This window comes from Patagioenas fasciata, chromosome 15 (assembly GCF_037038585.1).
Source record: "Patagioenas fasciata isolate bPatFas1 chromosome 15, bPatFas1.hap1, whole genome shotgun sequence".
Taxonomy (NCBI): Eukaryota; Metazoa; Chordata; class Aves; order Columbiformes; family Columbidae; genus Patagioenas; species Patagioenas fasciata.
The window spans coordinates 10,131,561-10,155,101 of record NC_092534.1 but is presented as its reverse complement, the minus strand read 5'-3'; the positions used below and the strand labels follow the sequence as shown (position 1 = coordinate 10,155,101).

At 38.1% G+C, this 23,541-nt stretch overlaps 2 protein-coding genes across 5 annotated transcripts in view; both read right to left on the bottom strand.

The window, feature by feature from the left end:
* VWA3A (von Willebrand factor A domain containing 3A) overlaps window positions 1–16,751 on the bottom strand; it is a 29,522-nt gene extending 12,771 nt beyond the window's left edge. The window contains exons 1-24 of one of the 3 annotated variants that reach the window (XR_011741423.1): window positions 16,571–16,751; window positions 15,644–15,726; window positions 15,284–15,404; window positions 14,781–14,905; window positions 14,628–14,702; window positions 13,238–13,292; window positions 12,376–12,474; window positions 11,169–11,275; window positions 10,770–10,895; window positions 9,797–9,905; window positions 8,560–8,625; window positions 7,934–8,059; window positions 7,216–7,354; window positions 7,022–7,125; window positions 6,716–6,796; window positions 6,010–6,104; window positions 5,311–5,430; window positions 4,379–4,453; window positions 3,545–3,689; window positions 2,406–2,604; window positions 2,036–2,106; window positions 950–1,108; window positions 591–681; window positions 305–415 (exon numbers count right to left, since the gene is read on the bottom strand). Coding sequence is in view for 2 of the 3 variants with exons in the window: in XM_065850786.2 (XP_065706858.2) it covers window positions 305–415; window positions 591–681; window positions 950–1,108; window positions 2,036–2,106; window positions 2,406–2,604; window positions 3,545–3,689; window positions 4,379–4,453; window positions 5,311–5,430; window positions 6,010–6,104; window positions 6,716–6,796; window positions 7,022–7,125; window positions 7,216–7,354; window positions 7,934–8,059; window positions 8,560–8,625; window positions 9,797–9,905; window positions 10,770–10,895; window positions 11,169–11,275; window positions 12,376–12,474; window positions 13,238–13,292; window positions 14,628–14,702; window positions 14,781–14,905; window positions 15,284–15,404; window positions 15,644–15,708 (2,464 nt within the window). In the remaining variant the exon portion in view is untranslated. Of the gene's footprint in view, window positions 1–304; window positions 416–590; window positions 682–949; window positions 1,109–2,035; window positions 2,107–2,405; window positions 2,605–3,544; window positions 3,690–4,378; window positions 4,454–5,310; window positions 5,431–6,009; window positions 6,105–6,715; window positions 6,797–7,021; window positions 7,126–7,215; window positions 7,355–7,933; window positions 8,060–8,559; window positions 8,626–9,796; window positions 9,906–10,769; window positions 10,896–11,168; window positions 11,276–12,375; window positions 12,475–13,237; window positions 13,293–14,627; window positions 14,703–14,780; window positions 14,906–15,283; window positions 15,405–15,643; window positions 15,727–16,507 lie in introns of all 3 variants that reach the window. The other 2 variants (XM_065850786.2, XM_071814971.1) reach the window with 2 other exon arrangements.
* A 165-nt stretch (window positions 16,752–16,916) lies between these two features.
* The window catches only part of MOSMO (modulator of smoothened), a 31,799-nt gene continuing 25,174 nt past the window's right edge, over window positions 16,917–23,541 (bottom strand). Inside the window, exon 3 of one of the 2 annotated variants that reach the window (XM_065851110.2) lies at window positions 16,917–20,836. In XM_065851110.2, coding sequence (XP_065707182.1) covers window positions 20,652–20,836 — 185 coding nt within the window. In that variant the 3' untranslated portion in view covers window positions 16,917–20,651. The remainder of the gene's footprint in view (window positions 20,837–23,541) is intronic. The other variant, XR_011741424.1, reaches the window with a different exon arrangement.

Below are 23,541 nucleotides of genomic sequence, written 5' to 3'. Positions count from 1 at the left end.
TGTGACAACAGCATTTTTCATTAGAGCATCTTTGAACAAAACATCCCAAAGGACTTTACAAAAGCAAAACCACCAAAAACCAGTCCCCCCGCTGCAAAAACAAAATAGAAAGAGTCAGCCCCCTCCAGACCTCCCAAAAAACAAACACCAAACCAAAAAACCCCACCACTATTTGATAAGTGAAATTCACTTTCTCTCACTATTTAAAGCTAATTGATTATCACTGACGTAACATCCTACCAGTTTTATAACATAAACACTCATAAGCAAAAATCTTCACCCACCATATCCTGATAACACATACCCACGTTTCTCCCTTTATCAGTATAAAATACTGACATGGAAGACTCTGGCTCCTTCCTGGGTTTATTCTTTCTTTTATTCTCAGTCTGAGGCCATTCTTTAATTGCTGGTGCTACAAATAAAAAAGATTATGACTTACTTCAGTTAGATAAAACCGCAACCACAATGCTTCCTATCAGTCTGATTAAAGATTAAAATTGCAAGTGTTTCTATAAACTTAAATGAAATCTCTAATTAATACAAAACCCAAAGAGACTGAAGACAAAAAGCCCCTCATCCATACACACCTGGTGGAATTTCTGCTTTGGCGCTAGTGGGACGCCACGCCAGTGCTCTTATGGAAGCATTTCTCTCTGCGCCATGGTTCTCTTTAATATTCTATGAGCACATATAATTAAACAAAATTTAAATTTTAGAAGTGTTTCAGTTGGATCATAACTGAATTATTCAAAACTGACACTACCCTTTATTAGTCTTTAATTCCTGCAAATTAGAACATAAATTCAGAGTACTATCACAGTGCTGTCTTGCTTCCTTCAAATTTTCAGCCTGAGCACCTCTCTTACAAAGAGCATCTCACATCTGATAGTTGGGTAGAATCTCAAATTCAAACACACAGTATCTTAAAAATGGGACCATATCAAACCATTCTAGCCAGACTCAGAGCTGTGGGTTTAGGAGATGGCAACTTGTGTGGCCTTCTTTTCTCATTCTTCCTGAGCACGTTTGAGTCTCCTTTTGGTGTAAGTGGATTAACAGATTGATTTACTGAACGTTGCTTCAAGGATTCCACTAGGAATGCACACTGAAATGGAAGTTCACATCGTTTAGTTATCCATATATGTAAAATTTAAGTAAGTGACATTTCAAAGATATTTATTACTTCAACAATAGATAAAATTCATACCAAATTTATTAATCTGGTAATGCTTGGCATCTAAGTGAACAGAAACCCCTTTGTGCTGTGCTTGTTCAAACACATAGCAGGGAAACCCTTCTTACTCTGAGCAAACATTCCAAAAGAAAAGGCAACAGTACGCAAACCAAGACCAGAACAAATTGGAAGATGATGAACCAAGTATATGCAAACATTAAATGATAACAAAATATTTTAAAATCCCATTGAATATCCATCAACTCTTCTTCTTAGAAATACTTTGACTCAGACTTACTTGCAACAAGGTACTTGGGCTTCCGGACATATATATCTTGCTGCATATATATTTTTAATGACCCTTTTGTAAGAAGCAACAACCGTACTGCTAGGCTGGCTATATTGCCGCAGTTGCTTTTACCTTTGGAAAAAGTCATGCGCTGTAATATGGAGAGATACAGTCTAGTTCTACATCCTTAGTACACTTCAAAAAACAATTGGTTTAGAACTGAATAATAATAATATAATAATAGATATATTAAAATATATAATATATATATAATTATAATAAATGATTAATTCTACTAGAAAGGAATTCAGTAGAGGATTGGCAACAAAAAGGAGAATCACTTCAGTTTTAAATTCCTTGTAAGGAATCATGGCCACTGCAGCGCTATTGTCCAACTGCTACGTAGGCCGCATTTACTCTATGGTGACTATTCTCACATTCTAGAGCATTCCTGCCCATCTTACAAGGATTTTCATTTTGTCCAATCTTCTGCATTGCCAGCTCAACAAATGCTGTTGAATTTTTTTCTGAAGAAAAACATAACTTTAAAAGACATATATAATTCATACCTTTTGGGAGTAGTTGTTTGCCTTTTCCATTTCAGACACAATGACAGTGATATCATCACTTTCAAAAATACCTGATAATCAAATATATGCTAATCAGTGTGGAATGCTTAAGTGTACAAAATATACACAAATAGAAAAAAAAAAATCAAATATTAAAAAAATATTAAATTCCTGCATTAAGGCTGCATTATAATATTCTGCAATACAACCAAAAGCCTTAAGCGAACTAGGACCTCTGTTTTTATATCAACGCTAGTATTGTATTGTCACATTCTAAAAAGTAAACTACTTGGTTTCTGGGGAAAAAACAATAATAAATATTATTTCATTAATGAAAGAGAAGTATGTGCTGACTTTTCTTTTCACATACCTGCTTCTCCAAACCAATGAAGTCTCCCATTGCCTGCCTGTGCTATTTCTCTAAAAGCAATGGCAGTTTCTGTTGGGTTAGCATAGCGGGCTGGAATGATCCCACTGGAGTCAACAGCCTCCGTTACGCTAAACAGACAGACGTGAAGCTGCAAATCGACACCTCTGCAAACCTGAGCCACATAAGCACTGACTCTGTGCTGCAAGACAGAGAAGAAAAACAGAAGAAAAATCAATAGTGACCCTCTGCCTTAGATGAGCTCCCACCTACTCCACCAGTTCCTGAACTAATGTACAAACACTCCTGACCCCAGCAATTCAGTACGGGAACACACCCAGAGTAGCCGAGTGCCTCCTCAAATCACGCACATGTACAAAAACTGTCATTATTACTCATGGCAACAGCACTGCTGCAGCCATGATGTGAGATGGGGCAGCTATAGGAATCAAAGATGCAAAGTAAAGGACTTAGAGGTAGCCTTGCACTGAAGCAAAGAACTAGGGATGGAACTATTCACTTGCCTTTTAGCACATATCCATAACTTTCCTGCTATTCCATATGGGGTTTTAATGACTTTTGCCCAGAATTTCCAAAAGTTTGGTAACAGAAGCAAGAGACACCCTACTGTGCACGCACGGTTCTTCCAGTTGGATTACTGCATGTTCAGAAATCTCAGGCTGCTCACGTGTTTGAACAGCCGCAGAGCACGTGCACTATGATCATACATGCAAGCAATGGATTCCTGTTATTAAAAACAGGAGCCATCTCTACATAGTGTTCTATGGAGTTCCACCATAAAATTATTTGTGGCTTTGTTCCCATGAGTTATAACGAAATGATATTAAAAAAAAATCAGAGTTGGTGTGTTCAAACTCAGTAATTCGCAGTGAAATGATGGGCAGATGGGAAAGGAATCCTAAAAAACACCTTGAATTTTCTATGATTCACACAGTATTAATAATTGCTACCTCCAACACATGAATTGAGATTGCAGAAATGGAAGTTTGAGATCCTGATAGTTGTGCTGGCTTAGATATGTAAAGAAGTAGTATTTGCCAACAATCTAAGGTGACTAGCCAAAAGAGATTAATTCTGATAGGAACTTACAGAACAGTTGCAAACCCTGTGACGATACTTACTGTTTGCTGATCAGGTATTCCAGTAGCCAGCAGGTAAAGTCCCTGTGATTCGTGTACGTCTTTGTCTTTGAAGTCTACTTCCACAGCTCTCCTCAGAGCACTCATGACGTTTCTACTCCCTTTGCACTGTAAGCTCAACACCCACCTAAAAGATGTTTGCAGTTCAAAGAAAGAAGCAACAAAAGCTTTGTTTGTGCTTAAAGTAAGAAGAGAACTAGAAGTCTCAAATAACACTGCACTGGAGTCTAAAATGTTTTGACAAGAAAAGGCAAAACTAGATTATATAATGACCCAAATTATTTGTTCTTGTTACTGTACGGCTGCCGTGGCAAACCAGTTTTTAAGATAAGACTCAGAGCATAGAAATGAAAGAATTCTCTCTTAATTTTACATAGAAAAATTGTGATATAGTAAACTTAAAGGAATAAAAATGAAACCACAGAGGTATAATAAAACCAAGGGTGTGACTCCACAAACATTTGTTTCCATTGCATGTGGGGAAAACCCATAGTTTAGCTTTCCCATACCAGCTGAATTTGAAGCAGTTTTCAATTATTCATGTAACCTGTTCATTTCATACACAGACGCTTCTACATGTATGCACATATATATTCTATATACATATGAAATACAAAGTCACTAGGACGTATTCAATTTCATAGTGCTGTTCTCACAAAAAACCAACACAATCAGTACAGAACAATTCATCGCAAACCATTTTTGTAATATGATACATGTATCAATTTTGTAAATTGTTGATAATGCTGTTTAACTCTGTTTCATGGTACCTACAATCATTTAATTCAGATGTATGGGAAAGTTACTTGATCCTACCTCCAAGCATTTTGCAAGTTTTCTGGTTGGGAAGGAACCAGTTCCAGCTGCCAAGGCAAAACATCACTCCCAAATCTTTTATGGAAAGATAAGAGCAATCAATTTTCAGACTACACTTTAGAACAAAAACAAACAAACAAACCAACACTGAGTAAATTAACTGAAAAATAAAAATCTTATTTGGAGTGTTACAGACGTAAAATTACCTGATGCTATTTTCTCTTTCAAACAATTTAATTATTCACATTTATCCATCACTCAGGGGTTGTCGGATTTTCAAGGTATTGGTACATTTTTCTTTCCTGAGCAGTACACTAAATGAACTGGTAAAAGCTCAGCAGAATTGTGACAAAGCAACCCTGACCCTCAAATGCTGCCTGTATCTCTCTTGTGAAGTGAACAGCTCTGCTCTCCTACCAGGTTTGAACTGCATGAGCTGCTGTCTCTTGCTTTTACCTGCCACTCAAAAACGTGCCCAGCTGCTGCGCCACACATTTCTGACTACTGGTGCCGAGTACAAAATTCTAGTGCTATTATATATTTTTAAAAGTATTGAAATTACTGTAAAATATAAAGGGGTTCTGTTATGGCATCTGAGACACCTCCAGAACCCTCTTCCAGAAAAAATTTCTGACATGTGAACTGATACTGTTAAGAACAATATAGCAGGAAGAAAATTTGTTGCAGGTAAGATGCAATCAGTTTCAGTTAGCCTCACCCAAAACAGTGATTTTTAATTACTAATCTTGTCTCTGCACATCTAATCCATGCGCCTACCCACAAACATCAAATCAGTGTTACTCTTCATCATAAAGTGTCAAATACAATTAAAAAATCTTAGATATGCCCATTAATAACTACAATGTCTCAGCACACTCCTTTCATTGCACTGTGTTACAATTATTTTAAAAGCATCTTAAATAGTTGCTTACGCTATAATATTGAAGTAATCCTTATTTGACATTTGTTCCTCAAGCAAAAGCCGCAAAGCATGTTGGATATGGATGATGTACATGGAGTTCGTCACTGATATATCAACAAGTATAACCACCCTATATGAGAGATGTTGTTTGTCAAAAGAATATCTTATTTAATTACATACTCTTGTCTTCACTGCACTCTAACTCACCAAAGAAAGTATCTAGATATGTATCCAAATATAGAAACACTGAATCAAATTTAAAAAAAAATATATCTGCAAATCGTAAGTAACAATAATGGAAAACTCTATATTTCTTAAGCTATGCAACAATCAGGGTACTGGCACATGTAGTGCCATAATATAATAGCTGTTGAACCCTAACCAGGTCCTCCTCCTTCTCTGTACTTGAATATCCAAAATATATCTGAAAAGTGTGGCTTGCTTGCTGGGTAAGTCACATTTAAGACTCTCATTCTGTCTCACGGAAATTGCAGTTCACTGGATTCAGTAAATCCACTAGATTTTTAAAAAAAGCTGAATATCTGTTTTCAAAAGTGGATTTCTTACACTGCTCATATCTGCAACTGTTGTCGCTACATCCAACTATTTTCTGCTCTGCATTACTTGGTGCTGATTTAGCCACGAAGCAAAGGCTGGCAAATAAGAACTACCACCAATACATGAAAAAAGGACTACCAAAGTGCAATACCTCCTTTCACAAACACTTCCCCATATTCTTCTGCTAGCAACGGATAGCCAGTCAATTCGTTTCTCATAGATTCTCACCATTTTAGTGAGCATTTTCTGTTGATAAAATATAGAAAATTTAAGTTAAAAAGTTCAAATAAGTCTTTTATTACCAAATGTGCTTAATCCAGAAGTAACATGACAGCATAATTTTGGAAAAAGTAATGACTTTCATTCATTTCGACAGTAGCATTTCATTCTCAATAAAGGCAAGCGAGAACAGTCCAGGAAAACACCATACAATGATAAAAAATTAACAAGGGGTCTACAGTCTCTGCAGATTTCCCCTTGCTAGTATGCCCCAAAATAGTGGTCAAGCACATTAAAAAAGAAAAACGTTTCAAACCACAGTTTTTGCAAGATTACCATTTCAATGGCAATTGTAGGCAGTGTTCATAACAAAACACATCACTTAAAACACATTTTCAAACACATATTATTCTTTAACACAGTATCAATATGAAGCCATTATGGCACTTCACCCAAACGATACAGAATATCACCTTTGCAAGCATATATATACATAATACATATGAGGGCAAATTAAGCTAGAAAAGGACACCAAATTAGAAAAAAAGCTATAAGGTAGCATGCTTTGGAGCACAAAATGTGGAGTAATTAGATGGTAATCTGGCTCTGACAAGGCCACATCACTATGGACAACTCACCTGATAGTTGTATAATACCGGTAGGTCAACGTGGATATTTTTCACAGTTCCATCGTACCATTTGAACTGCATCATCGCTTTCTAGAAGGATAAATAATAGTGTTACATGTTTACGGAAGCCTTTATAGGCTACACCCACATGGAATTCCTTCCTGAACCACTCCTAAGAATGGCATAAGTATCTGACTTGGATCTATGACTCAAATTTTACTTAAAGCCTGTAGAGTTTCACCATCTTATAAAGTACCAACTTTAATTGGGAAAATGTAGCAATAGAAAGGAAAAAAAAAGGTCCTTATCACATACCTCATGTAGAGTTGATGATACTTTTTTTTTAAGAATAGGTACAAATTCTTCCACAGGAGAGAAGGCATTGGGAGCCAAAACTTGATAAAGGTTTAACTTTTTAGCTATAGCAAGGAACAAAGAAATGAAATAAAACACACACTGTGTCTTTAATTCATGTTTCATACCTGTTAAGTTTTTTTTCTCTGCTCTACCTTTCAATCCATTTGTCTTTAACCAGTCTGTTGAGGTTTTGGCCAGGACACATGGCGTTTGAATAACTAACGGTCCTTCGTGCTTTGGAGGCTTTGGTAAGAAGCTGGAACGTGCTATATTTGCAAATTCTGTGGAAACCTAAAATGGGTTTTAAGAAAAACTCTTGCAAGTTTTAGCATACTTTTTCTTTTACCCTCAATAAAACATATCCAGCATGGAATATTAGTTTATCTTACATTCACCAATGTGCTGGGATTTAAACAAGAAAATACTTTGAAAATAGCTATCTCATTGGTCCTCCTAAAAAGTAATGGATTTAGACAAGCCCTTATGATTTTTCACCTCATTTAAGTGTTTGCCTTAATCGGGTAGGAGTAAGTATCTTTTTCCTTAGAGGACTCCTGGAACTTCATTAAATGATCATGCATACAGTTGGGCTACCCATTCTCTTAGATTTCCATTATGATCATGGCAAAATGTTCCTTCCATTGCATTTTGGTTGGTCTATAAAACTTGCTGCATTTTGGAGAATGTCTAGCAAAATGTCTCCTTTACTGGTCTTGGACTTAATTTGTACTTGCAATGGATGGCCAATACAAAATATTAAAAATTCACTTATTTACTTGATTAATCATACGTATTTTTTTCATACTGTGAACACTAAAAACTTCTACTGCTGATACTTCAAAGTACATCTGAAAATAAAAAGATACATACCTCTTCTATTCTACTAATAAGTGAGCCACCTATTCTTCTTTGAAAAGACTGTTTGATGCTCTTGAGTAGGTTCTTAGCCTTCTGGGATTCCTGAAGTAGCAGAAGGACATCACTGCTATCAAAATTCTGTACATATGAAAACAAATGAGGAAAGATAAGTTAACTATCATTCAAATACCAATCAAACACAGCTTACTTGGATGTGCATACTTCTATACAAGACTGCCTGGCATAGCAGAATTTAGTGTAAATACACCTAATACACTGCATAGAAGTTACACAGTCTCCCACAGCATCCTTACAGCTAAATTGAGGGAGTGCGGTCTGGATGATCGGGTAGTGAGGTGGGCTGCGAACTGGCTGAAGGGAAGAAGCCGGAGAGTTGTGGTCAATGCGGCGGAGTCCAGTTGAGGCCAGCATCTAGTGGAGTGCCTCAGGGGTCAGTACTGGGGCTTATATTATTCAATATATTCATCAGTGATTTGGACGAGGGAATAGAGTATACTATCAGCAAGTTTCAGCAGCAGGTCTTGCTACAAACTTCTACTCAGATGACAACTACCTTCTAAACATGAAGAATCATCAAAAAGAGAGAAGAACACATTGCCTCTCTAGCTGTCACCTACCTCTCCCTTTGAAGAATAGCAGTGATAACGGCCCCTTACAGCTTCTGCAAGGTTCTTTAGAACTGCCTACATGTATAAACAGGAAGAAAAATATTAACTTTGATTTGGTTGTCTCTTTTGATAACATAGGTTGTTGGTATTCAATTCTCAATTAGAGACAGAGAAAGAATCTTCGAGGTACATGCAGTGAGAAAGCAAAGTAATTATATTCCCTTTGTTTTCTTATCAGTCTTACTTTAATAGGGCTGAAAAACTAACTCAGTAAAGAAATTTGCAGAAGAGGTGATAAGGGTCAAGTTCATTCACCTTGTGTTAAAGTGCCAGTCACTTTCTTTTCCTTTGAAGGCAGGCTTGTGCTACTCAGATCACAGGCATATTGCTAAAGTCTGCAGCTATAAACATCAGGCTATCCTTTCCCCACCCGCAATTACCTCTTAAATACTTTGCTGCCATTTTCCACTCTTCCATCTCCTTCTCTCCTATCATCTGCCACTGCAATCCTTTTTCCCACAACCACAATACTCTCACTGCATCCAATCTTCTCTTCAAATCATGATTTCAACTGTGTCCTCCCTGCCACCAAGTCATTACATGTCTTAGGGATAAACTTACACAAGCAATCAACACCTAAACCCAAGTTTCTATGCAGAAGCTAATAAAAAGTAACTGCTTATCCTTCTGTTATCTTCCTTCAGGTAATCACTAACATCAAAACCATTGTTCATGACGAACACTGTAATTTGAGCAAGGCTACTAGGTCTTGCACTAATGCCATTCCATTAAAAATATTCCTACCCCAGAGACTGCCACACTCATATGATTTCGCTCCCAAGTCCTTGCCTTTCTCCTATTATCTCTCTCCCTACGCACTTGTCCCTACTGCAATATTGCCTTCCTGAAGTCCTCTTTTTTACTGCTTTCACCTGCAAAAGAGCTCTTAGCCCCAAAGTCATCTAACACACAGGATGATTATCTGGAAATAACTGCTTCCCTTCAGCTGCCAAGCCTGTCAACATTACTTGGTTGCCACTCCTAGCTTTTGTATGAACTAAGATGAATGCTCCAAACAATTTTTTTCAGGTGTGCAAATCTGCCCTAAAGAAAATACAGCTCTAGATTAAGAACTCTTTAATGAGTAAGTTAGCTTCCCCACACGTTTATGAGAGAAAACATTGCAAGTGAATAGGAAACAAATGACAGGACTCTGAAGGAAGTAACTATTAACACAACTACTTACAAGAGAAGCAGGATGGCTGCAATCATATGTAACAGCATGAATCTGCAGTTTTCTCCCCAGCACACACTGCTGAGCATAGCCAGACAATATTTCTGAAGACTGATCAGGGCTGATATATAAATACGGAAAAAAAAATAACAATGGCAGTAATCAAATGGGGAAAAATTGCCATCCTGAAGAAGACAGGGAAGAAAACTTAGTGGGCAAAAAAATAACAAATAATGGGAATGTAATCCAGTAATTTAACATAACTTGGCCTCCTCTCTCTCTTTCAACAGTTACTGAGGTACCACTAGTGGGGTTTCAGCACTGTGTGTTCAGTAAGTTAGCTGAAAAGTAATCTGTTACCCTAAATATCAAGCTTGCCAAGCTTATACCATCCCTTTTCTGTGCATTTAAAATAAATAAAATGAATAAATTAGGAGCACAGTAACACTCCCAGAATCCTTACTGTAGTCTTTGTCTTGTAATCTTGACTCCAGTACTGCAAGTTTGCAAATGATAACAACAGATCTGCAGAATTTAAACCCATAATTTATCTAATCTCAGCCTGGTTTTGTTTATTTAATCAGACATTTTAACTTTTCTATCAGCACCCAGATGACAGAGAAAAGACAATGCTTATTTTACAGCAAAATCTAGCTTGTTGTCTAATCTTCCCAGAGATGTGGACCCTTTCATTGACATCCTTAATGGTGCTGAAAGATTTTTATTGATGTAACATTAGAGCTAGAAGATTCACAATGAGTTACTGTGATAACAGATCTGCAAAGGAAAAAGTAGGTTTGTATGAGAAAAGAGAAGTTTTATAAATAGTAAAAAAGGGAAGAAATAAAGGAATTCAGTGGTATGAACTACGAATACATAAAAACTGGATCTTAAATTTTCTGTTTATTTTTGTATCAAGTTCAGATTCTAGTACCAATTCTGTATCCAAGTTAAAGCTGGTTGTTACAACAGAGAACAAATTTACCAGCTTCCTAATATGAGAACCAGAGAATTCAGTTCTTTCATCGTAAGGACATGTTTTAAGGCTTTCAGCAAATTGCAGCCTCGACCAGGCTCCAGCTGTTGTATCCACTGTTTTGCTTCATGTAGCCTAGGGTTAAAAAAGGGACACATACACTTAATGTGCAGGTACTAAATAACATAGATCATGAAGATTACTACAAAGCACAGGAGCAGCAAAGATACTTCAGGCATATACAACCAGCTTGAAATCACTGAATGCACTTAAAATTCATTGCTTTCCCCTCTTACAAATCACTGCAGGCACAAGATGAAAGCCAGTACTTGTTATCTACAAGAGATTGCTCTAATTAAATGGAGACCTTGTCTGAAACATCTTTATTTTTCAGAGAAACGAACTTACACGTGAACACTGATGCTTTTTGGACTCTCCCACAGAGGCGAAATTTCTGTACTGAATGAGAGGCAGTACAGTTCCTTCTTATAACATAGCTGTTCATCTATTAAGCACTAATAAAAAAAAATTAATGCATTAGTATTCATGCTGCTTCTGGTAGGGTTATTACGTAAAAGAATCAAAATAGGAATTTCCTAAAAGAGTTGACAGCAGTATTTTCAGCTACCACAGAGAAAAGCTTCCAAGAAAAAGTCATACAGGTTCAAACATCTGGAACAGAGACAAGACCTGCAAACGTATAGTAAACCAGCCAGTTTGTTATTGGGGCATGAGACAGGCAATATTTGTTGTACTGGTATCAGTTTTTCTCTTCAGTTGATGATCACATGAAAGAACATATAGTACTGATCTAGAATGGGCATATTCACTCATCAAGCAACTACTAAAAAAATGTTTCATGCTGGATTAATGGATATTAATTAATTAATATTAATTATTAATTAATGGATATTAATTAATGGATAGGGCCAAACAATAGTTCAAGTATTAAGGTTGAGCCAACCAGACTATGTGGAACTTGAGTTTTCCTGAAGTAGTTTTACTGAAAATGCACAAATGAAAAATGCAAACAATAGAAATAAAATTCCTGAATTCAGGAAATGAAATTGTACAAAGTTTCAAAGTTAGACAGTAAACCAGATAGATTGTATCTTCCTTCCTTACCACAAAAGTTTTATAAAAATAAAGAGCACAATAGAGCACAAGTTTCTTTTAGGACTTCAGGAAGTGGCAAACTTACTAAGGTTCTGATCAAAATTGTGAGGTGTGCCTTGTTGTGACAAAACATAAAGGCATAAAAAAACCCTATATTTAAATAAATAGCTCTATGTAGAACTTGGTTCTAGCTCTTGCATCTGTTAGGCAAGTTTATTCCATTGAGAATGTCAGTGCAAGAATTAAGACATTTCTAAATATTAATATGAAAAGTATCATTATTATGGTACATACTGGAGTTTGTTTGGATCTAGACATGACCAAGGAACATACTTTCAAAGACACTTAAAACATACTCTTCTACAACAGAAAACTTCTACTGTATTGTATATTATGAATTTAAGCAGAGTTTTTTCTACTTAGTTCCCGGCTTGTACTTACACAAAAACTTGATTAGTATGTTATAATTGCCACAGTCTGTATTATTATTATTATTTACCAAAAGGGCCTTCTGAAAATCCAGTAGTCTATGTCCGTAACTTGTATCAGACACATGAACCACAAGTCCAACTTTGGTTCCTTTTATAAGGCCAAACACCTTGAAAGAGAAAAGTCATTGTAAATACTAAGCTTATCTAAAGTTCAAAAATGTCCCTGATTCTTCTGTACAAAACCACTTTAAAATTAAACATTAGGTATTTATTTTCACTTTCAGCTTTTTAGCATAAAGATGACACAGTGACAAAGCCAAGAAAAAAAAAAAAAAAGAGAGGCCTACTGGCTCCCGTTTATCCTCATCAGTGAGTCATATTCAGTCCTTCCCAAGACAACCTATTCATTATTTCAGAGGATGAAAAATAACTTTGTCTACAGCATCTCCTTCAGGTTAAATCAAGCAACTTAGTGGAAGCTAGAGTCTGAAATGCGGCTTCTTTCGCTATCCCCTTCAAGAGGGAGTCATGTCCACTTCCCATTCGTGACTATTCGCCCTGCTATACACAATAACTGATTAACCAGCTGTGCAGGAGAGGGCACAACAGACTACAAGACAGCTCCACTCCAGTCACAGAGGGTAAGCTCAACATTGCCTTTAAATTGCACTGAGAGATCCTGATGATTAAAATTGCTAAGAGAAAGAAAATGACTAGATCTAGAAAGCAAAAAACTGCACACCAATGAACAATCAAGAAAAACAATCCATTGTCAAGATAAGTATCACTGCACATGATGATGTGTAATTTACAGTAAATAAAATACATAAGCTTTCTGGAAGCCACTTTTCACTACTATTCAAAAGTTCATTTATTCTTTAATGCTGTATACAGTTCCATTCTAAAAATATACTGCAAAGTTAAAGTTACCTTTCTGCTGTCCTGCAACAGCCACTGAATTCGCTGCTGATAAAGTTCAATCACTCTGACAAAAGGCATAGCACACATTTAGCTAAGGCATTGTGTATCAATGTAACTTTCAACCATTTCTTTTCATCACATCTTTTTTCTCACAGATGCAACATCACCTTTCAAAAATACTGTTTTCAGTGTTCTCATACAGCTAGTGGTTGCAGGGCTAACCATTTAAATCCTTCTTCCCCTAAAGTTGTGTGACTGACAAAATATGTAGCTGTCTGAAAAACTGGATCACTGAAATGTTTTCTAATCAGTTGGTGACTTATTCTGCTCAGAGACAGGAGAGGGGTATTCACCAAGGGTATCTGTGAACAACAGCAGCTCAGGCAAAACTGAGTTTAGTTCATTACACATAGGTTATTGTCAGGGGATGTATTTAATACAAACTGCACTATTATTAAGACACTCATGAAATATAACCTTGTGATTAAAAGGCAGCATGCTCACAGAAGCGCCAGACTAACTGCAGCCCAACTTTCAACAATTTCATTTCAAAATAGGTATAACCTGAAATAAAACAAAATGCTTGCTGTCCTCCAAATTGTTTTATTTCTATCAACTTATTTTTAATACCATGTGCAAAGTTTTCACAATTACGTGAACAAAAAGTTTAAATCAACATTTGAAAGGGGGAAAACTGTTTGCTCTTTCCAAACACAAAAGCTACTTCTTTTTTGAACCAAATCTGCAGACAGTTTGCTTAGATGGCACAGGACCCAAGTACTGATGCTGAACCTTCTGACAGTTCTGGATCTTCATGACTGACACAGTGGGGTGTGTAGATGTAGTGGCACCCCTAAGAAGAGTCTATCAAGTGTTTTGAAGACCAGCAAAAACGCTATGATTACTCTACAGCTGTTCATTAAATGCTTTCCTCCATTTAAGTTTCCTTGATTTTATACATTTAAAATTCACTGAGAAAACTTTTAACTTCTGCATATCGCGACTAGATCCATGACCTGAAACTCATCCAAGCTACAGTAAACATAACCCAAAAATATGCAGTATTACCTGTGAAAACTTAACCAATCACTAGCTGCCTTTCTAAAATGATGCAACTGTTTCAGTTCAAAACCTGGTTGATAGGCATCCTCATTAAAAAACAAAAACCAAACACAAACAAACAAAAAAACCACCACCACCAACAAAAACCAAACACAAATCTCAGCTCTAGTGACATATAATTATCACCTACCCTAAATCTCAGCAGAAAGGATTTAATGCTGAGATACTCTGAAGTTCCCAGCGATAACAAATTCAGACTTACAGCAGTACCTGTAATCATGGCAGATGGGGATACAGTCAGTTATACATCAAAATCATAAACAAGACGGATACTTACTCAGAAAGTCTGGACTCAAAATTGGTAATGGTCTCTTCTGTAAATTCAACCTCTTCAACACCATTTCTCGAATCCCTGGAACACTGTGCATAATTAGCATCAGAGATATAGACAAATTAGGACTGAGTAAAGAAAGGACAGTGTTGCACTTACAAAATAATGTTGCCTTTGTTTATCAGATGCTTTAATGTTAATTGCAAGGCTTCTAAACTGTAGTTTCTCAGCCATTCTTCTGTGGTTTGCACCTTTTCAGACTGTATTTTCTTCATTTGTACTCTCTATAGATCAAATAAGAAAAGAAAGAAAAATCAATACTCCAGTGATTTACCAGAAAGGAAGAAAAATTACATATCTCCAAAACCCATCCCACAGAGTTTGAAGGGATATATATTGTCTTCTGCTTTTCTAAAGAAAAATGCACTATCAGCAGTTGATCTACCTGTATTGCTTTGCCTGATTCGTTCATGGACTGATACATCTCTGCAGAGACACTGTATGTTAATTTCATGACTTTAGTTAAATTGCCTGTGTGTATATGCAAATATATGTAAGGAAACATAAAAGTTGTCTATCAGCTTATTTATTCCCCACTCTGTATTTATACTGGGCATGTGTTGCTTTTCTTGTTGCTCCATTTAGCAGGAAAACTTGACTACCAGCAGATCCTGTGTCTTGTTCATATGTGTGACCAGCAATCCATTATCTGGTCCTATAGCAGACGTAGTAAAATCTTGCCATGGTGGACAATCAACCTCTAGACTGGACGTTGTGGTCACCCTACAAGACAATGAATTTTATGGGATGACTTCATTACCCATAATATTTCTGTACTATCATAAAGTCTTTACAAGTTTTTTATGTAGGAACTGTTCTATATTTTGACACTTGTCTACACGTCCCATTTGATACACCATAAATGTTTTGAAGCGACACAGTACCTAGTTTATACAAACTATGGTTATTTACTCTAGATCTACATACAAAGTCTCCACAAGGTTTTGCAACTGCAACCTTACCCAACTTTTTCCAAAAACTGATCGTTGTCCAAGAACTGTGCCATATTCCTTATGTGCGCATCCATTAGATGAATAGACTTAGCCTTATTAAAAAAAAAAAGGCAAAAAGACAAAGCGTTAGAGTAGAAAGCTTAAATCCTCAAGAATATACACTATTAAAAAGGTATTAATATTGTCAGCAATTATATGATAATTACATTGCATGTGGGATAACAGCAAATTAAAAAATAACTGCAAAAAGAAATTTCAATTACCAATCTATAGAAAAGCCATGTAGGAACTGTTCTGCAAGTTATTTGTTAAGGGATTTGATGCAGTTAATTATATGTATGTACAGCTGCTGGGAGAGCAGCTCCGCTGCTCAACCATTAAAAAAAAGTAACCAAAGCAAAATCCAGAGCTCCACGGCTGTGCAGGTAGGGGAGCTGCCCCTCGGGTTTAGGCAATAAAGCCAGAGCAAAAACCATAATAAAAATCCTGCTTTTCTACCAGCCCCCTCTCACCCCCCTCGAAACCCTCGCCCCCCAGCGGCTGTCAGAGCAGCCGCCGCCCCACGGGCCCGTCCTGAAACTCCCCTCACCTCACGTCACGGGGGAAAAGCCCCTCTGCTTCCCCGCCTGCGAGCCGTCCCGCCCCCGAGACTTTCCTCACCTCACCTCACGGGGGAAAAGCCCCTCAGCCCCCGCGCCGTCCCGTCCCCGAGGCTCGACTCTCCTCACCTCTCCTCACGGGGGGAAAGCCCCTCAACCCCGCGCCGTCCCGTCCCCAAGGCTCGACTCTCCTCACCTCTCCTCACGGGGGAAAGGCCCCTCAGCCCCCGCGCCGTCCCGTCCCCGAGGCTCGACTCGACTCGACTCTCCTCACCTCACCTCACGGGGGAAAGGCCCCTCAGCTCCCCCGCCCCCGAGCCGTCCAGACTCTCCTCACCTCACCGGGGAAAGACGACGGAAAAGCCCAGGCTGCCGCCACGCCGCTGTTCGGGATCCCCCAAGCCCCCTCAGCACTACCAGGCCACGGCACCCACCCGACCTTCCCCCCGGTGCGGGCCCGGTGCGGACGCGGCGCAGCAGCCGCCCAGCCGCACGCCCCGCCGGGCGCAGCGCTCCCGTCGTGTTACGGCGTTGCCGCTGGCGACGCGGCCACGGGCGGCAGCCGCCCGCGCTGCTTCCCGCCGCCTGGGGGCGGCAGCGGCCGGGGGAGCGGGAGCCCCGCCGGGGAGGCGGCACGTGCGGGCGAGGGGCGGCGCCGCGCGCAGTCAGCGCAGCCGGGGCCAGTCGCTTTCGTAGACAATTTATTTTGATAAACTCGCTCAATAACAAAAATACAAGTGAAGAAAATTATGTTCATTTTATACAGTTTGTATTAACAGTTGTTCGGAAATCATTAATTGAAAAATGTTCCAACCAATTAGAAAACAATTCTCAGTAAAGGCCGAGGGATGCAGACGGTCAGGCCTCGAGCGACGCCCGGGCAGGACAACCTGCTTGCAGACACCGTTTCCTTCATCATTTTCATCCTTCACAAAGGTTTTAAAGGACAGCTTTCACTTTGTGTGTGTGTGTGTGTGTGTGTGTTGGGGCAAACAGCAACCTACAAGTTGTGTTCTCAAGTGGTTAAACGATGGCTCTGAAACACCTGGGGACAGAAGGGCCCTGGTCTGGCGGCTTTTCTTCAACCAGAGGACGGGCTGGGCTGGTGCACACCGCCAGCACCCCCAGGAAACTGGTATCGCTGGAAACCGGCGTTAAAGGGTCAGACTGGTGCGTCAGGGAGGCACAACCCTCCCCAGGGCTCCCACAAACACCTCCCAGGTGATTATTTCAGCTGAGCTCAACAGTAACATTCATACAGACAAACTAACTAGTTTTTCCTTCTGAAGGTTATTTTGAGTTTCCAGTCTTACATTTTGTTAGCCAAATAAACAACAAAGTGTGCACAAATCACATTGTGATGGGACATCATACCTTTGGGGGAATTCAGAAGCGAAAGGCTAGTGATCCCTAGTGATGCATGAAATGAGGTGTCCTTCAACAAGTTAGATATAATGGCTGGCTGAATCAGAACAGTTTATGTAAACACTCACACAAATATGGGATTACCTTTGGAGAAGATTCATATGGAAACATTTGCTTTCCATGAAGTGAAAAAGTCTACAGCTATTCAGGCATGTTCAATACAAACTTCCTGTAGTTTAAACCAAAACCTTGTGCAAATAAAACCTATAAATAGTCTTCAGAAGATTTTACAGTGATGCCCTTCGGTATGAAAAGAATGCACACAACTTTAAAACAAAAGTAACAGACATAAGGTTTGACAAATGATTGCACCATAAAACAGTGTTTTATATACAGTTTACAAGATATGATTTTCTGCTATAAATTAATACTGTACTATATAGTACTTAATGACCTTATTAAAAGCAACTGTTGACAGCTGTCTCCTCAATTACTGGGTGTTTTGTTTTTTAAATGCAAATGGTTGCATCTATTTCTGGACTTAAAATGTTCAAGTATTTAAACAATTACTAGTAAAATCTCTGCTATCATTTAATAATTCATAGCAATAGCATTGGCAGATCAGACCCATTTCCAGCCAGCCAGCCACGGTCTGGGTGTGCTCCAAGTGTTTATATTTTTTTATTATATGATGATCCATTTAATCTAAGCCTAAATCCACTGTATACATTATGTTACTATGATTGAAGTAAGCTGGGGGATGAGAAACCTTAGCAGCTGAAAAATTCTCCCCGCCACCTGTGTTCTAGTTACAAAAATCTCCTTGAACTATTTACAAGAGTGACATTTCTGAAAAAAAAAATTTAAAAAGGTGTTTTGTTTTTGTTTTTCCAACATAATTTATGATCTAAGTTTTAGTGACTACTTCATCTTAGGACACAGCAGTGATAACATCAAGTATTTAGACGCATATAGAGCAGCTGAACCCTGCATTTTACATCCACCAACATCACTGGGGATCTCAGACTACCCATGCAGATGAAGGCTTAAATTAGGAACCAAATAATATTTAAACCACTACTTCCAAAAGCAGATACCTGACTGTATTTACAGGTTAGTGTACTTCAGAAAAATTTAGTGATTCATAAACACTCCCTTCTACCTGTGAGTGAGCTGACTGGAAAAAAAAGACACTTATGGACCATCCCATTGGCAATTTGTTCAAAAATGTCAAAAGAAAAAATACTTAATTCAGCAAATAACCTTTTTGTATTAAAACACTTAGGGAGGAGAAGGAGGACAGGGACCCACTAGGGTCTGAATGGCACACAGTTTAAAAGAATTGTGCAAATTGTCTTATTTTCAAACACTTAAGCTTATCTCATAAGTGACTATTTTGGAAACTGCTGATTACATTAACAACCACCTCATTCCAAAATACGGTCTCAGTAACATTTTAGAAAAACGTCTATTCAGTAATGCAGTTCTTCTAATAAGCTCAATGAAACAGCTCTTGAAACATACAAATTTTTGTTTGTTTGTTTTCATAATGAATCTCGGGTAAATCACATGTTAACTGGAAAATAAATACTGACAGTGCAGGCAGCTTTCCTGGGACACTAAATTGTACTTGCTGCAACATTAGGTTGAGTAGTGAATTATGACATCCATGGATTCAAAGGTTTATCTTTGTGATGAGAAATAAAACCACTTTTAGTGAGGAATATTTACTCAAAATTTGGGTGGCCCTTAAATCCACATTTAAAATAATAACTTCAGTAAACAAGGTATATATTATTTAAACTATTATATTGCTTGTTTTTTGTAAAGATGAATTAATGCTCAAAATAAATTCATCCATCATTGCAGTGGAATAGTGTTTGCATTACTTTAAACACTGCATTTTACTTGTGCTAAAGAAACGCTTATCTATGGTGAAATGCTGTGCTTGAACACGTATGAATGATAATGTAACGATGCAGTAGAAAAAAGAGACTCTCTGTACAACAGTTGCTAATAATTTAAATAGTGTCAGTTTCCCAAAATTAGGATTTTAACTTTAAGGTATGACATGATCTCACCTTCTACCCTCATATACAAATAAATTACCATAAAAAGAATTTTAGCTTAACTTAAAATTGCACCTAGAAAGGCATGGGATCGTTTGTACCTATTACAAAAACTGTTAAAATCAAGGGCTGCTACAAAGAATGAGGTAAACTGAAGACTCTCAGCTATGTGGCCTTCAGAGAAATGGCTTTTTTTCTATTGAGTTCTAGTTTTGCACACCACAGTGTTTTGCTAGCAAAGCGTTCTGACGTCTTTTCCAGGAACCATTTGTGTATATATACATATATATACATATGTGTATATACACACACGCACACATACACACACACTGTATACTGCATCAGCAAAATATATATATATTTATATATATATTTATATAAATATAAGGAAGAAATCCCCCTCTAAAATGTTCCTTAGTGTTTTTCTAGAGCTTATGGGGGAAGAGGGGATGTATGTCTTCTTGCTGTTACATACATTTAGAGAACATATTTTGATCTATTGGCTTCTTGGTGCAGTAATGCAAGATTGATCCACATTGGTGCCAAAGGCTTTGCTCATCAGAAGGAAGATGTAAAATACTAATCTCCTAAACAGTGAGGCCAGCCTCACTTGAATTCCTCTGTAACCCTCTGGTCTACCACAAAGTTCATAAATACTTTGACTTCCAAATCATTAGACGTTAAAAACAGGAACAGTACAGTAACATGGGACATTATGCTTCTCAGTGTAAAGCATTCTTCATTAGTTCCTATCACAGTGCAGACCTGACTGCATGAAATATGCTCAGGAGATTAGTCAACGTTGTCTGTATTTGGTTATGGGAAAGGCTCTCCTTTTTTTTCATCCAAAGTGCATAGTGAGAACAAGTCAAAGCATTCTTCTTTTCAGTAAGTGTTCGACAGTCTGATCTAGGCATCCTCCTGAGAATGCAATTCTGACGTCTTGTTCTTTTCCAAAATAAAGTCCCACAGTTCAGACATTCATCAGCCAGGCAAACAAACTTTGCCAGCAAATAGAAGTCCCACTATTGTAAAGAAAATGGATAAGACAAACAGTACATACGAAGACCCAACCACTGTGTTATTGGGTAATTTATATGGTTGACCTCCAACTTCATTGATGTAAAATCCTATTGGAAATATTAGGGCTGCCATGCAGAATAGAATCACTGCAAAGAAAAGAGAAAAGAAACAATGGTCACTGCTGTGCTGAAGTCAAAATATTTACCAGTTCACAGAGTAATCCAAAAAAGCAAGTAAAGTATTCTGACCAAACTGAAGAGCTGAGATATTCCAGTACATAACTTGCTTGAAACAGCTGAGTAGGCTTTATCTGGCTTTTAAAGCATCCCTCATCTACTCCCAAGAAAGCCTAAAAGACCCCTATTTTGATGGTAATTTCGGTCCTATTCAATACATCATGAAGTGTCTTCACAGAATAAAAATGTGGTGGAGGTACTTCTACCACCATCCACAAGATTAGTCACAGACTTCATCACTTTTCCAGTTAGAGTCATTTTCCCCCAAAGTCAAGACAAACTAGCATTCAACATTGAAGAATCTCCTTTCTGTTATCAGAGTTGGCTTTTTCCAACCATAGTCACCTTCTCCCATTCTTCCACACAAATTCATTTTCTATGAAAGTTTTTCTAAAAATAGAAAACACACAGATTGTCACTGCAGCTTTATTTAGACTAAAAGACACCAGTTTCCTAAAGTTATATGAATGTTTCCTTACATAATGAAATATCCTTATGACTTTCCATTAGAATACAAAGAAAGTTTTCTGATTCAGTTTAAGCTTCTTGGTGAAAAACTTCCAAGTTCAGACTCCATGAACAAAGAGAATCAAGCAATGAGGTTTTTTTATTGCACCTGAGCAGACTTAGGTACACAGTTCATGTTTACAACTGACTCTGTGTGGATGTACAAAAAACAAACCACAACTCCCACTAAAGCCATTTATTAGAACTACATTATGGATTTCACAGGCCTTCAGGTATCGATAGCAGCCAACATTCCTCGTGACACATTTCAGTACTTGGACCCAATCCAGGAAAGAACATCCCATGTTATAATCTTTCCCAGATGACAACTTCAGTGTGCCTGCAACGTACCTTTGGATGAGTAACCCTGGTCAGTTTGAACATAGCAGTGTGCAGGGCTCTGCTCTCTCGACCAAGGGAATGACTTCCAAATATGGCTCCTCTAAGAGGCAAGACATTCTTCACAATAAAAAGGATTAGCTTTTGAATTTGTTGATTGCATATGCAAGAGTCTATAATTAGGTTTTTTAATCAGTATTAGAATAATACAGAATTTTATCTGATTCTACCAATTCAGTCAACTATTACTGCTTTACTCTTATTTCATATCCATGCATTTCAGCTTTGTTTCGAACACTATTTATTGTGAGTGGAACATGGTGTCCCAATACCCATTCAAACAAATCTAAATTATAACTGAGGGGAGAGAGGGGCTGAGCTTACTGTTCTCCCACCAATCCTACAAATCCACATATTAATGCCAACATCTCCTAATGTGATGCACAGCTAACACTGAAGCCTCTCCGGGTTCTCAAAGTCTACTTGTAAATCTAGCCACAGGAAAAAGAAAATTCAAGCCAATTTAGAGTGCTCCTCCCTGAACAAAGTGCATTACATGCTAATTTTTTCAGTCTTCCCTCAGTTAACACAGACTGCAGCTCTTTGTTAGTAAGGGACACAGGTGCTGTCCTCATCTCCCCTTTCTCTTCTCCACCACTAAGGGACAGAACAAACTCTGTGGATGCTGCTTCCTGCTTGAGCTCCCCCACAAGCCAAACAAGCGACAGTAAAAACCTCTGGGAACAGTGATAACCATCGCCTGACTCCTCGGTTCCTGTGCAAGCCAGCAGTGCTGCAGCTACTTCTGTTTCCAAAGGTACGTAAAACAATTTCAAGAACTTGCCTGTCCCCTTAGGCCTTACCAGGGCAAAGTCTCTAGTCTTTCCAAATGAGGAAATTATGGGCTGGAACAGCCTCAACAATTTTTAACGTAACTTCAGTACTAAATACACAGGCTCCAGTGTTACATGCCCACTCTACCTTTTCTTCTTTTTTTTGTGGACTCCATGTTTACCGAAGACAAACAGTTTATCATGTATTTCATAGCTCAAAGCTTGTGATTTGCATAATACAGGTCTCAGCTTCGAGGAAAAAACTACTGATGTTGTATAGAACAGGTTAGTTATGGGTGTGATGAATTTGAATTCAAAAAGTGTCCAAGTATGATTTGGTCATAAACAAAAAAAGGACAGTTTCACAAACCATGATCTGCATCACAACATCAGCTGTTCCTTGCTTTTCGAAAACCCATGAAGCACCTTGCAAAGCACCTTGAAAAACACCTCAATTCAAAAGCAGCTGCCACCAGGACAAGCCTTTCTTTCATTTGACAATACTGAGCAGGAAAAACTGAAATGTTCCACTAGAGTGAGCTCGTGTCTTGCTTTTAGTGTAACACTACTGGCAGATCATTTTTTAAAGGGGAAGAAAAAATATAGAAACAAACAAACAAAAAAAATCCAGCAACTGCGTAGTTACTACATTCTGCTCAGTGCTACCTCATTAGGCCATTTATTAAAATAAAACCAAAGAACCAGCAATCAGATTTTAAACATTAAATAATCTAGAAGTTTTATCTACCTGATTATTTGCCCACATAATGGCACGCTACACAATTAAATCCTCAAAGACTGTTTCCCTTTTTTAAATTGTATCTTAACCAACAGCTGGTCCATCTGAGGACAGAAAGCTTGGGTGTGTATTTCTTGAGCAGATCGGTGTAAGCACGGAAGAGCTCTACACCTGAGTGGTCCAGAAAACAGTGGTGG